General features: G+C 42.5%; 1 protein-coding gene across 2 annotated transcripts in view; it reads right to left on the minus strand.

Moving 5' to 3' along the window:
• Positions 1-12557, minus strand: part of DOCK1 (dedicator of cytokinesis 1) — a 604993-nt gene that overhangs the window by 133686 nt on the left and 458750 nt on the right. For both annotated transcript variants that reach the window (XM_036734505.1, XM_036734504.1), the window contains exon 30: positions 2802-2880. In XM_036734505.1, coding sequence (XP_036590400.1) covers positions 2802-2880 — 79 coding nt within the window. The remainder of the gene's footprint in view (positions 1-2801; positions 2881-12557) is intronic.

Below are 12557 nucleotides of genomic sequence, written 5' to 3' on the forward strand. Positions count from 1 at the left end.
TGAGGGAGAGCAAATGGATGTGGTTCAGTGAAAGAGGAGAGCCCAGGGTTCAAATTCCACCCCTGACACTAACCGTGTGACTGTGGACAAACTGCTTACCCTCTGAACCTCAGCTTCCTCATCTGTAACACGGGAATAGCTCTATCCATGCTAGATGACAAATTCGATGTCCACGGTACGTGGAATGGCCTAAAATGCGTGTATTGCTTCCGTACAGGTATTCCATGAGCATCGATGGCAGTAAAGTGAGGCAAGATGCAAGGGATGAGGGTAAGAACAGCATCTGACTCCTTACTATTTACCCATGGGACCTTCTCTAACTGGGACACGGTTTCCTCATTTGTACATGGATAGATTACTCCAGGTGGTCTCTGAGCTCCCTTTCAGTGCTAAAAGGATGGCTGAAGAGAAAGCATTCCGTACATACTGAAGCAGTGCATGTAAATATCAGATACAGTTACATCTGACATTGGAGCGGGAGGGGAATGGAGGAAATGCCATTGCCACCATCTTTTCAAGACTTGTTGAGGATTCGTGAGGAAGGATGGTCATGGAAGTCGTGGTCTCACCCTCCCCACTGCTACACAAAAGCGAAATTTCCTCCTGGAGCTTGGCTCTGCTCCGGGGCTGCAGAAGGAAGTCATTCCGGGGACCCACACTCACTTTTCCTACCTACTCCTGGCTTCCCTCCCATGCCTGAGGACAAGAAAGTGGGGGTTTGAGTGTGCCAGTAGCTGCTGTTTCCTCAGAAAGTCTTCCCCGGCAGCCTCACAAAGCTCAAAAACAGAGCCTGAAAATATGATGGGCTTAGGAAAGTGACTCCCTTCAAGCCTTCTAAAGAACAAAATGTTGAGGAGGAAAAATGCATGTCTTATAAAAGCCCTCTTCCTCACCCCTCCCCAATTTTTGTCCTTTTCCCTCTGCTCAGTCCTTCATATTTCTAGTTGCAGTTAATAGACTTCTGAGAGGGGAGAGATCTTTGTCCACCTGTCCCCAGGTGAGCTCCCAGAGCAGGCCAGTGCCACTCATAAGTCATGGACAGCTCCTGAATACATTTGTAGAGAAATTCCAGAATAGCTCATTTCCTAGAAAGAATAGGTCAGATAGCTTGGGATAACCTGCTTCCTAGAATGGATGGCCTGGAAAAGACCACCTCTTATAAAAGAGGGCCTGAGATAGCCCAAGAAAGGATAGCCTGGGACAGTCTATTTCCTGAAAAGACGTGAACAGGCACACTGCATGCTGGGATATTGAACTGAAACTTGAAGGTCATCCCGAGGATACAAAGTCTGCCCTGAAGTCCTTAATTAAAGATTTCTGCCGACACTGGAGAAGAAACAGTCAAAGGGAGCATGCGCAGGAGAGTGGACGGTATTCAACTCACCAGGAGCCCGCCTCTTCTTCTTCCCCCTCCCCCCTTTCTGGGCACAGATGTCTTTGACATCCTATTTCTTGTCATTTTTCTCTTGACTCTAGAGATGATGACCATTTTCTGCTTTAAGGAATGATGAGCCTCTTTACACAAGAAATTTAGAAAGAGATTTGTGTTTCCTCATTTTTAACTGCCTGGGAAACTGATGGCCAGCAGGTAATATTTGTAGGACTTGCGGGAACATGCCAGGTGTTATTTCAGGTCATGGAAAACAGAAACTTTTGAGATCAGGGCAGGGAGAGTGAGAAGACGGAGGCCATTCCATCTAATGATGCAATTGGCCATTGCTTTGCAAATGTTACAGTGAGGCAGAGGATGAAGGACTGGGTCCAGAACCAATGAATGTTTGGTTCCTCCCCCAATGCTTGAGCCGAGAGGCTGCCTCCACCCCTACCACTCCAAAGTGACTAAAGTTGGTTATTATTTTAAAAAACTGAAACTACAAAAAAAATAGTCCTTATTTTCAATTTGTACCCCACCCCCCAGGGATTGACAGTACTTTGCATAGAACATTTAATAAATGGTTTTTCATCATTCATCCCTTTTTTCAATTAAATGCATTAAATGCACTCTCCTACTTCCTTTGCCCTGGAATAAAAGACAAAAACAAACAAAAAAGAAAACCTCCTAATACTTTCCCACACTGACTGAATCCAAAACCACAAGCCTCATTTTGTATATTGAGTCTACCAAGTCTCTAGCAGGGGGTGAGCACCTTCCATTCATTCTTCAAAAATAGAATCGAGCTCAGAGAATGCCTTTGCTGTTCCCTTCCCCATCCTTACTCTCCTCCAGTTGCTGGTCCTCTTTCCCTCTGAAATTACTTTTTTAAAAACACATTTTATTTGTTTAATGAAATATTTCCTAATTACATGTAAAATTTTAATATTTATGTTTTTTTTAAAATTCTGAGCTCCAAATTACTTTTTGTATTATGTAATACAGATGGATAATACATGCTTGCTCACCAAAGTCCCCCCACTAAAAGTAAGCTCCAGGAGGGCAGGGCTCCTTTCTTTTTTGTTTGCATATCCCCAGTGCCTGAGGCAGCATCTGGGACAGAGTAAGTACTTAATAGGTCTTTGCTGAATTCTAACTGATGCTGTGGGCCTGCCTGGCTAGTCTGCGGGATCTGGTCATGGGTCTCAGAGAGCACTCAAGAGCTAGGCCAGCAGATTCAAGCACTCACTTCATCCCTCCTGGTTCCACCATCATTTCTACTTCTTGGGTTCTAGCGGTCCTGACCACCAATTCCATTTCTACTCTTCGGATAAGTGAGCGATTAAACCAGAGAGCGCACAGTGAGTGTAGACACACCGTCTTGGCCAAAGCCTCCAGTTGGAGGAAGGCCTTGCAGTTGTCCCCTTACCTGTAGCTCAAAGTTGGCTTGATCCAGAAATTTTTTGTTGAGCATATCTGCATACTGATTAATTGCTCGCAGGAAGACTCTGAAAGACCAAGAGAAAATTACATAATTATACGCTTAGACACTGGCACCTTAGGAGGCTTGGCATTTCAATTCGATCCAATCTGAGGCTGCCTGCAAAGGGGGAAACCTGGAGCCCTCATTGGAAATGCAGGTACCATTCTGCCAGTGGAGTGCGGGTAGAGTGCTATGCAGATGTTCCCTAAATTAATCCAGGAAATTAGCACATGCAGAAGCAGTGCCCAAAATATCCCGTTCTCCAAAATACTGAAGGATTTGAAAATGTAATTCTTCAGGGAAAGGTGCAAATTAAAGCCTTTTCACAGGTACTGTATCTTATTGGGATAGGCTAAAGCCAGACTGTTCTTAGAACAGTTTTTCTGGTCTCTTACAATATTAACTACAGCTGAAAGCTCAGCAGGCCCATCTTATCTGTTCTGCTTTCTAAATGTTTCATTTAAGACAGCATTTAATCCATCAGAGATCAAAGAGTTATTAAATAAATATCTGTCTAGAAGGCTCACCTGGGAGACAGAGGCAGAGTACTACCTCACTCTCCTGTGAACTGGTCAAAGGGGGAAGAAGGCATGCACACACACACACACAGAGTTGGGTAGAGAAATAAATTTTATTCAACAGGGAAATAGAAGTGTGAGAAACGTGGTTTTGGCGATCACTGGACTTCCTAGGCAGGGCCAAAGTCCTGAAGAAGAACCCTGTGATAATCCCTAGGGAAGGCTGTTCAGACCACAGGACTCCCAGACGAAGACCAAGTGGTAGCCATCCCTTAATCTGTGGGGATCACAGGGCCTCCTAGGGGTCAGACCCTAAGGAGGACCCAAGTGATGGCCCCTTAGGATGGTGGTAAATTCACAAGTCTCCCGAGACAGGGCTGGAAGTCCCACGTGATGTCCCCTTAAGAAGGCCGTGCAGACCACAGGGTTCCCCAAGGGAATCCAGAGTGGTAGCCCTCTTAACACCACAGTGGGGATCACAGGACACCCCAAGACACGATCCAGGAGTAAGCCTGGCAAGCTTCCACTGCCTGTTGCCTCCCTTCACTTGACCTTAGGAAAATCCATGTGATTTAGCCCATTCACACCCAAAGAATTCAGGACCAGAGTGGGCAGAGGGAGGCATTTTATTACACTCCCCGGGAGAGCAGGTGCAGTGCTCGCGGGAACACTCCCACTGATACAGCTGCAGGAGCAGGGGTAACCATTCCCTCCACTCCTGCTAGAGTCATGGTTAGTTTACAATCTTTGTTTTTTACATAGTTTTCCTAGGTTATACAGTTTATATAAATAGGATAATAAGGATACAGAAGCAAAAGTGAAGTTAATTAGATTTTCCTTGTCTTAGTTTAGGATTAAACTATATTCTTTTACTTCCCCTACTTTCCCTCTTTAACATATGCAAATGATGCAAATCAGTAGGCCTGGATTCTTGACCAAGACCAGACCCTAGATAAGTTTGAACAGGTTCAAGTGGGTTTGGCCTCTCTAATTCCCCAGACTGCCTTCTCAAAAAGCATGCACATGCCTACAAGCCTCTGACCTCTCACCTGACCGACCTTGAGGCCTGGTCTCTGCTAAAGCTGGGGTGGGGGTGGGCAGGGAAGCACACCTTTAGTTCTGTGGAAACAAAACTCCTCCTCCCATTTCTTACAGAAGGAAAAGGGAAGAAGGGGCAATTGGAGGGAAGATTAAAGGAGAGGTCAGTCCTAAGCAAAACAAACTAGTAGGATGTACAAAAAAACATTTATAGCTTTTTCTGAGGTAGCAAAGAATAAGAATCTGAGGGGTATCCAACCATGGTGGAATGGACGAACAAGTTATGATGTATAACTGTGATGGAATATTATTGTGCTGTAAGAAATGATGAAGGTGATGGTTTCAGAGAAATCTGGGAAGACTTGTATAGAGAAGGGAATAGAACCAAGAGAATAACAGATACAAAGATGATAAGATGGTAAAGGCCAACAACTCTAAAAGAATCCAAACTCTGATCAGCCTAATGACTGACTAGGATTCTAGAGGCCTGACAATGAACCATGCTACTGTAAGAAATGGGAGGAGGAGTTTTGTTTCCACAGAACTAAAGGTGTGCTTCCCCGCCCTCCCCCACCCCAGCTTTAGCAGAGACCAGGCCTCAAGGTCAGTCAGGTGAGAGGTCAGAGGCTTGTACACATGTGCATGCTTTTTGAGAAGGCAGTCTGGGGAATTAGAGAGGCCAAACCCACTTGAACCAGTTCAAACTTATCTAGGGTCTGGTCTTGGTCAAGAATCCAGGCCTACTGATTTGCATAAGTTGCATATGTTAAAGAGGGAAAGTAGGGGAAGTAAAAGAATATAGTTTAATCCTAAACTAAGACAAGGGAAATCTAATTAACTTCACTTTTGCTTCTGTATCCTTATTATCCTATTTATATAAACTGTATAACCTAGGAAAACTATGTAAAAAAACAAAGATTGTAAACTAACCATGACTCTAGCAGGAGTGGAGGGAATGGTTACCCCTGCTCCTGCAGCTGTATCGGTGTGAGTGTTCCAGCGAGCACTACACCTGCTCTCTTGAGGAGCTTAATAAAATGCCTTCCTCTGCCCACTTTGGTCTTGAGTTCTTTGGGTGAGAATGGGCAAATCACATGGATCTTCTTAAGGTCAAGTGAAGAGAAGCAATAGGCCGCGGAAGCTCGCTGGGCTTACTCCTGGATCTTGTCTTGGGGTGTCCTGTGATCCCCACTGCGGTGTTAAGAGGGCTACCATTCCAGATTCCCTTGGGGAACCCTGTGGTCTGCACAACCTTCTTAAGGGGACATCACTTGGGACTTCTGGCCCTGTCTTGGGAGCCTTGTGATCTTACCGCCGTCCTAAGGGGCCATCACTTGGGTCCTCCTTAGGGTCTGACCCCTAGGAGGCCCTATGATCCCCACAGATTAAGGGGGGGTGACCACTTGGTCTTCCTCTGGGTGTCCTGTGGTCTGTTTAGCCTTCCCTAGGGATTATCACAGGGTTTTTCCTCAGGACTTTGGCCCTGCCTAGGAAGTCCTGCTTGACCAGACTTGTTTGTAAAGGTTTTGTTTTTCTTTTGTTCTCAATTGGGAAAAAGAGTTGGGGGGGGGGAGGGCAAGAAGGTGGATTTTTGTTGATTGGAAAAATAAAATAAAAGGACTTAAGTCCTGCCTTTGAGACTTACTGGCTATATTAACCCAGAAAAGTCTCTTAACCTCTTTGTGCCCTAAGAAACTCTCTGCAACTGAAAATTTCAGAAAAAGGTGATGATCTGCATTGGTGGAAGGAGTTTGTTGATCATGAACTACCTATGCCATTGACATGTGTATTAGCAAGCACCCTGGAACACCCAGAATGGCCTTCTTTGATCTGCTTTTATAAAGGAAAGACAGCTTCAAAGGGGTTAACAATCCTGCTTTAATTAAACAATGCACACTTTATTCTATCTAACCTCCTCACAAGGGTTGTTGAGCACCAAAACTCCTGCAGCATTCCCCAATCACCTTTCTCGAAGGGGCTGGCAAGAAAGTGGGGCAACTCCCCCTATGTCTTCATGGGATCAACTGAGACAGGCACAACTTGTGCATTCCCCGAAATCCCCTCAAGTCTCAATGAGGGACAGTAGAGGCAAACACAGATTCCTCCCAAGCCTTGATGGGGGCTGATCAAGGTGAAAACAGCATCCTAGCTTGTGCATTTCAACCCTAAAGATTCCACTCACTGACCAGAGCCCACCAGCTTTATACTTACACTCTACCCCTCCAGGGTCCTGACCTTTACAATATGAATAGGCAACACCTGGCCCTTACTATCTACACAGGTGGTGGTGGAAATGTTTTGACCCATAGAATTCATATCTAACACCTGGAAACAAGAGATTGTTATGGCCATGGATCCTGGAAAACCAAACTGCAAAAAATACAAACAAAAATCTGCTTTGCTTTTGCTTACAACATGATAGGTCTAATAAAAAAAAGGAATGAAAGAAAGAAAAAAGAAAAAAAAGAAAAAGGGCATTTATTATACTAATGCAACAGTCAGTCCCTGCCTTCAAGATACTTACAATTAACTCCAGGGAAACAAAGTAGATGCTGATAAGTCAATGCAAATATGTACATAAAGACACACACACACACACACACACACACACACACACACACACACACACACACGTCCAACTATATGCCAATACATTTTACAATCTTAGTGAAATAGATGAATATTTACAAAAAATATAGATTGCCCAGATTAACATTATAGGAAGAAAAATACTTAAATAACCCTATCTCAGAAAAAGAAATTGAACAAGCAATCAGTGAACTCCCTAAGAAAAAATCTCCATGGCCACATGGATTTACAAGTGAATTTTATCAAACATTTAAAGAACAATTAATTCCAATACTATATAGACTTTTTAGGAAAACTGGTGAGGAAGGAGTCCTACCAAATTCTTTTTATGATACAAATATGATGCTGATACCTAAATCAGGAAGAGTCAAAACAGAGAAAGAAAATTATAGACCAATTTCCCTAATGAATATAGATACAAAATTTTTAAATAAAATATTAGCAAAAAGATTACAGCAACTTATCATGAGAATAATATGCTAGGACCAGGTAGGATTTATACTAGGAATGTAGGGTTGGTTCAATATTGGGAAAACCATCAGCATAATTGATCATATCAACAATAAAACTATCAAACTACATGATTATCTCAATAGATGCAGAAAGAGCTTTTGACAAAACACAGAACCCATTCCTATTAAAAACACTAGAAAACATAGAAATAAATGGAGTCTTCCTTAAAATGATAAGTAGCATCTACCTAAAACCATCAGCAAATATTGTATGTAACGAGGATAAGCTAGAAGCATTTCCAAAAAGATTGGGGCTGAAACGAGGATGTTCATTATCACCACTATTATTCAATATGGTACTAGAGATGTTAGCTTTAGCAATAGGAGAAAAAGAAATTGAAGAATTAGAATAGGCAAAGAAGAAACAAAGCTATCACTCTTTGAAGATGATATGATAACATACATAGGGAATCCTAGAGAATCAAGTAAAAAACTATTTGAAATAATAAGCAACTTTAGCAAAGTTGTAGAATATAAAATAAACCCACATAAATCATTGGCATTTCTATATCTTACTAACAAAGCCCAACAGCGGAGAAAGAAAGAGAAATTCCATTTAAAGTTACTGTAGATACTATAGAATATTTGGGAGTCTACCTGCAAAAAAAAAAAAAATCCAAGAACTACACGAATACAATTACAAAAACACTTTTCACACAAATAAAGTCAGATCTAAACAACTGGAAAAACATCACTTGCTCATGGGTAGGCCAAGCTGTTATAGTAAAATGACAATTCTACATAAATTAATTGACTTATTCAGGGCCATACCAATCAAACTACCAAACAATATGTTATAGAGCTAGAAAAAATAACAACAAAATTCATCTGGAAGAACAAGAAGTCCAGAATATCAAGGGAATTAATGAAAAGAAATACTAGGGAAAGTGGCCTAGCCACACCAGATCTTAAACTGTATTATAAAGCAGCAATCACCAAAACGACTCTGTGCTGGCTAAGAAATAGAGGGATGGATCAGTGGAATAGGTCAGTGTAATGTTAATGCAATGGGAAGGTCTTTCTTGTCCATTAATCTTCCATTAATCGGACTAAGTGATCTTCTTTCAGCCTGAGTCACGTGGAAGCCTGTGGTGGGAGGAGCTTGCCCAAAGAATGGAGCAGGAATGGGTGGAGCAGAGCTGAGAGACAGTGGGAGTGAGCTGGGAAAGAGAGAGGCAAGCACAGGCGGAGCAGTTAGTGTGAGTGAGAGGGCAATTTTGCCTAGGGGAGCTTGTTTGTAGGGAGGCCTGACAGAGGGAAGGCTTAGGGATGGTGGTCCTCCCTGCATTGGTCATGTGTACAAACTTTTTTGTTACTATGGTGGATTTGGCTTTCTGGTATATGAAAAAATATCTTGGTTTCATCTTTGAGGAAGAGAGTCTGTTATATTTTGCTACTCAAATATGGAAATACACCGGCATATTCATAGCAGCTGCAGTGGGTATCGAATTGGCGATATAGGTAGGTTCACAAGACACAGTAGCAATGATTATAGTAATCTACTGTTTGAAGAACCCAAAGACCCCAGCTTCTGGGATAAGAACTTACTATTTGACAAGAACTGCTGGGAAAACTGGCAGAAACTGGGCATAGACCAACACCTGACACCGTATACCAAAATAAAGTCAAAATGTGTACACGATTTAGATATAAAGGCTGATACTATAAGCAAATTAGGGGAGCAAGGAATAGTTTATCTGTCAGATTTATGGAGAAGGAAAGGATTTATGACCAAACAAGAGATAGAGAACATTACAAAATGCAAAATGGATAGTTTTGATTACATTAAATTGATAAGTTTTTGCACAAACAAAACCAATGCAACCAAGATTAGGAGGGAAGAAGAAACTGGAAATTTTTTCAATCACTGTCTCTGATAAAGGCCTCATTTCTAAAATATATAGACAACTGAGTCAAATTCATAAGAATACGAGTCACTCCCCAGTTGATAAATGATCAAAGGATATGAACAGGCAGTTTTTCAGATGAAGAAATTAAAGCTGTCTATAGTCATATGAAAAAGTGCTCTAAATCACTACTGACAACTCTTAGGTACCACATCTCTCCTGTCAGATTGGCTAACATGACAAAACAGGAAAAAGATAAATGCTGGAGAAGATGTGGGAAAATTGTAATACTAATGCATTGTTGGTGGAGTTGTGAACTGATCCAACCATTCTGGAGAGCAATTTGGAACTACTCTCAAAGGGCTATTAAAATGTGCATACTCTTTGACCTAGCAATACCACTTCTACAGCTGTATCCCAAAGAGATCATAAAAACGGGAAAAGGACCCACATGTACAAAAATATTTATAGCAGCTCTTTTTGTGGTGGCTAAGAACTGGAAATTGAGGGGATGCCCATCAATTGGGGAATGGCTAAACAAGCTCTGGTATAAGAATGTGATGGAATACTATTATGCTATAAGAAATGAGGAGCAAGCCTATTTCAGAAAAACCTGGAAAGACTTATATGAACTGATGCTGAGTGAAGTGAATAGAACTAGGAGAACATTTTACACAGTAATAGCCACAGTGTGTGATGACTGACTTTGATAGACTTAGCCCTTGTCAGCAATGCAAGGACCTAAAACAACTCCAAAGGACTCATGATGGAAAATGCCACCCACATCCAGAGAAAGAACTGTGGAGTCTAAATGCAGATCGAAGCGGACTATCTGCTCTCTTCTTTTGTTTAGTTTAGTTCAGTTTAGTTTTTTCTTTCTTGTGGTTCCTCCCATTCGTTCTAATTCTTCTATACAACATGACTAATGTGAAAATGTTTAATAAGAATGTATGTGTAGAACCTTTACGGGATTGCACAATGTCTTGGGAGGGAGGAGGGAGGTGGAGAAAATTAAAAACTTATGGAAGTGAATGTTGAAAACTAAAAATAAATTAAATACTTAATTACAAAAAAAAGACACACACACAAGTACATATGTAGGACAGGAATGTGAGGCAGTGGATAGAGCTCTGAGCCTTGATATAGGAAGACCTGAGTTAAAATCCAGCTCCAGATACTTAGTGGTTGTGTGACCCTGGGCAAGTCACTTAATCTGTTTGCCTCAGTTTCCTCACCAGCAAAATGCAAATAATAACAGCCCCTTCAGGTTGGTCAGAGGATCAAAAGAGGAAATATGTGTGAAGTGCTCTATACCGTGCCTGGCACATAGTAGGTACCGCTTAACTGTGAGCTATTTATTATTATCTAAGTATATACGTATATATGTGTGTATATATGTATATATGTACATATGATATAATATATTTATGCATATAGTAATGACCGATAATAGTATCATTACAGAAGGCATCTAGATATAGTGATAACAGGGTTGGAGGACCATGTTAACACAAGTGGAGGAGAGCAGGAAGGGCCTACGGTCCTAGTAGCCCTTGAGCTGAGCCCCCCTGGGTTATGAGCCTCACTGGCATGTGAGGAAGGCTTAGGCCATTCTTGGTCCTTGAATCCTGGCTGGAGCACAGGGCCTACTCATGGTAAGCACTTTGCTGATGCCTGTAGATTGATGGCTTGGGTGAAGGGAGGCAGAGATTCTAAGGAGTGGATGTGGTAGGCCCGGGATTTAAGAAAACTCAAAATCTTTTTTTAAATAATCATTATTTTGTAAACTAGGAACTCAGAGACCCTGAGGGGGGAAAAAAACAAAAAACAAAAAACTCTTCCTTCTCGGATAGCTGGTCGGTTGTTGTCGACTTTTTTGCAAGCAGACATTTAATTGAGGGTATGAGTCACTTGTCTGATTTCAGTAAATGGACAAGCCTTTTCTGCCTTGTTCACAAGGTAACTCTGTTTTATTACCCATGAAAGTGTCCAAAACAATGAAGCAAGCCCAGTCTTGAATCTGCTCTGGCAATGGCGTTCTTCCCCAAGCCACGGCTTTCTCTAAGGGGAATTCACATCAGGACACGGATAATGAAGTTAATTACTGTCCCCCATTCAGACAGCAGGCAGCAGCTGAAGACTTGGTGACAAATCGATGTGACTTCCCAGGAAGGGCATCTTTAGGTTCTATTCTATCCTTGAATCTCGGCTCTTGGAGCTGGTGCCAGGCCAGTGAACTGAAGGGCCATTAAAAAACAGTTAGCCTGGGGGTGGGGGAGTGGGGAAACACTGGCCTTCTGACCATAAAGAGGTATGTGTCCCTGGGTGCTTTCATCTTATTCCTTCTCTGGATTCACAGTGGCTCTACTACAAGACTGGGGCTCCCTGAAGACAATCTCATTAAAACAGCTGTCAGCACCATCTAAAAAATGTCACCTAAGACCCCAAGCACAGTATAAATGCAGAAGAAGAAGAATGGAATCCTGGCCATGCCAAGGGGAAAACGAGCTTCAGCTGGAGTTCCTAGGAGTTCCCAGAATGCTGTGAGGCAAAGAATGATAGAATGGAGGGAATGAAACACCTGTTAGGAAATGTAATCATTATTTAGTGACCTGGTTATACACCTCTGAGAGACAGATGGGGGCTCCCCTTTTAGCCCCTAAAAAAGTCACCACAGACTGTGATTCTGTGAGGTCCCCAATATTCTGCCTTGGCCTGGCCCTTCAGCCTCCCTCCGAACCTGTAAAAGATGTTTGTCCCGGAGGTGGAACCAAGCGGCAATGGCCTGGCCATCTCTTGGTAAAGAGAGTCCTAACAACACCACGTGGGAGACTCTGATTTCGAAAACACCCAGCCAATGCCCCATTGATCAGTCAGAGCTTCCTAAGGTTCAGTAGTGAAAGCCACAAAGAGGCATTGAGGAAACATGAGGAAAGTGTTCTGTGCACCAGAGGTGTCTGGAAGAGGAAGGAGCTGCCTGCAGGGGCTGGAGGCCAACTTTTCTGGGACACTGGAGGGCAGCTTCTGGTCCCAGGAAAGCTCGTCCTAGAGGTCACTGAGGCTTCTTCCAGCTCTGAGAGTCTGGAATTGTGAGACACAGAAAGAATGGGGGGGTCCCAATTAGTCCTGGGACCTGGGGGCCCTATTTGAATTACCCTTGCTGTTTATTTCCATTGAGCTGAAACAGTTATCATATTT

Source organism: Trichosurus vulpecula, chromosome 8, assembly GCF_011100635.1.
Source record: "Trichosurus vulpecula isolate mTriVul1 chromosome 8, mTriVul1.pri, whole genome shotgun sequence".
NCBI classification, from domain to species: Eukaryota; Metazoa; Chordata; class Mammalia; order Diprotodontia; family Phalangeridae; genus Trichosurus; species Trichosurus vulpecula.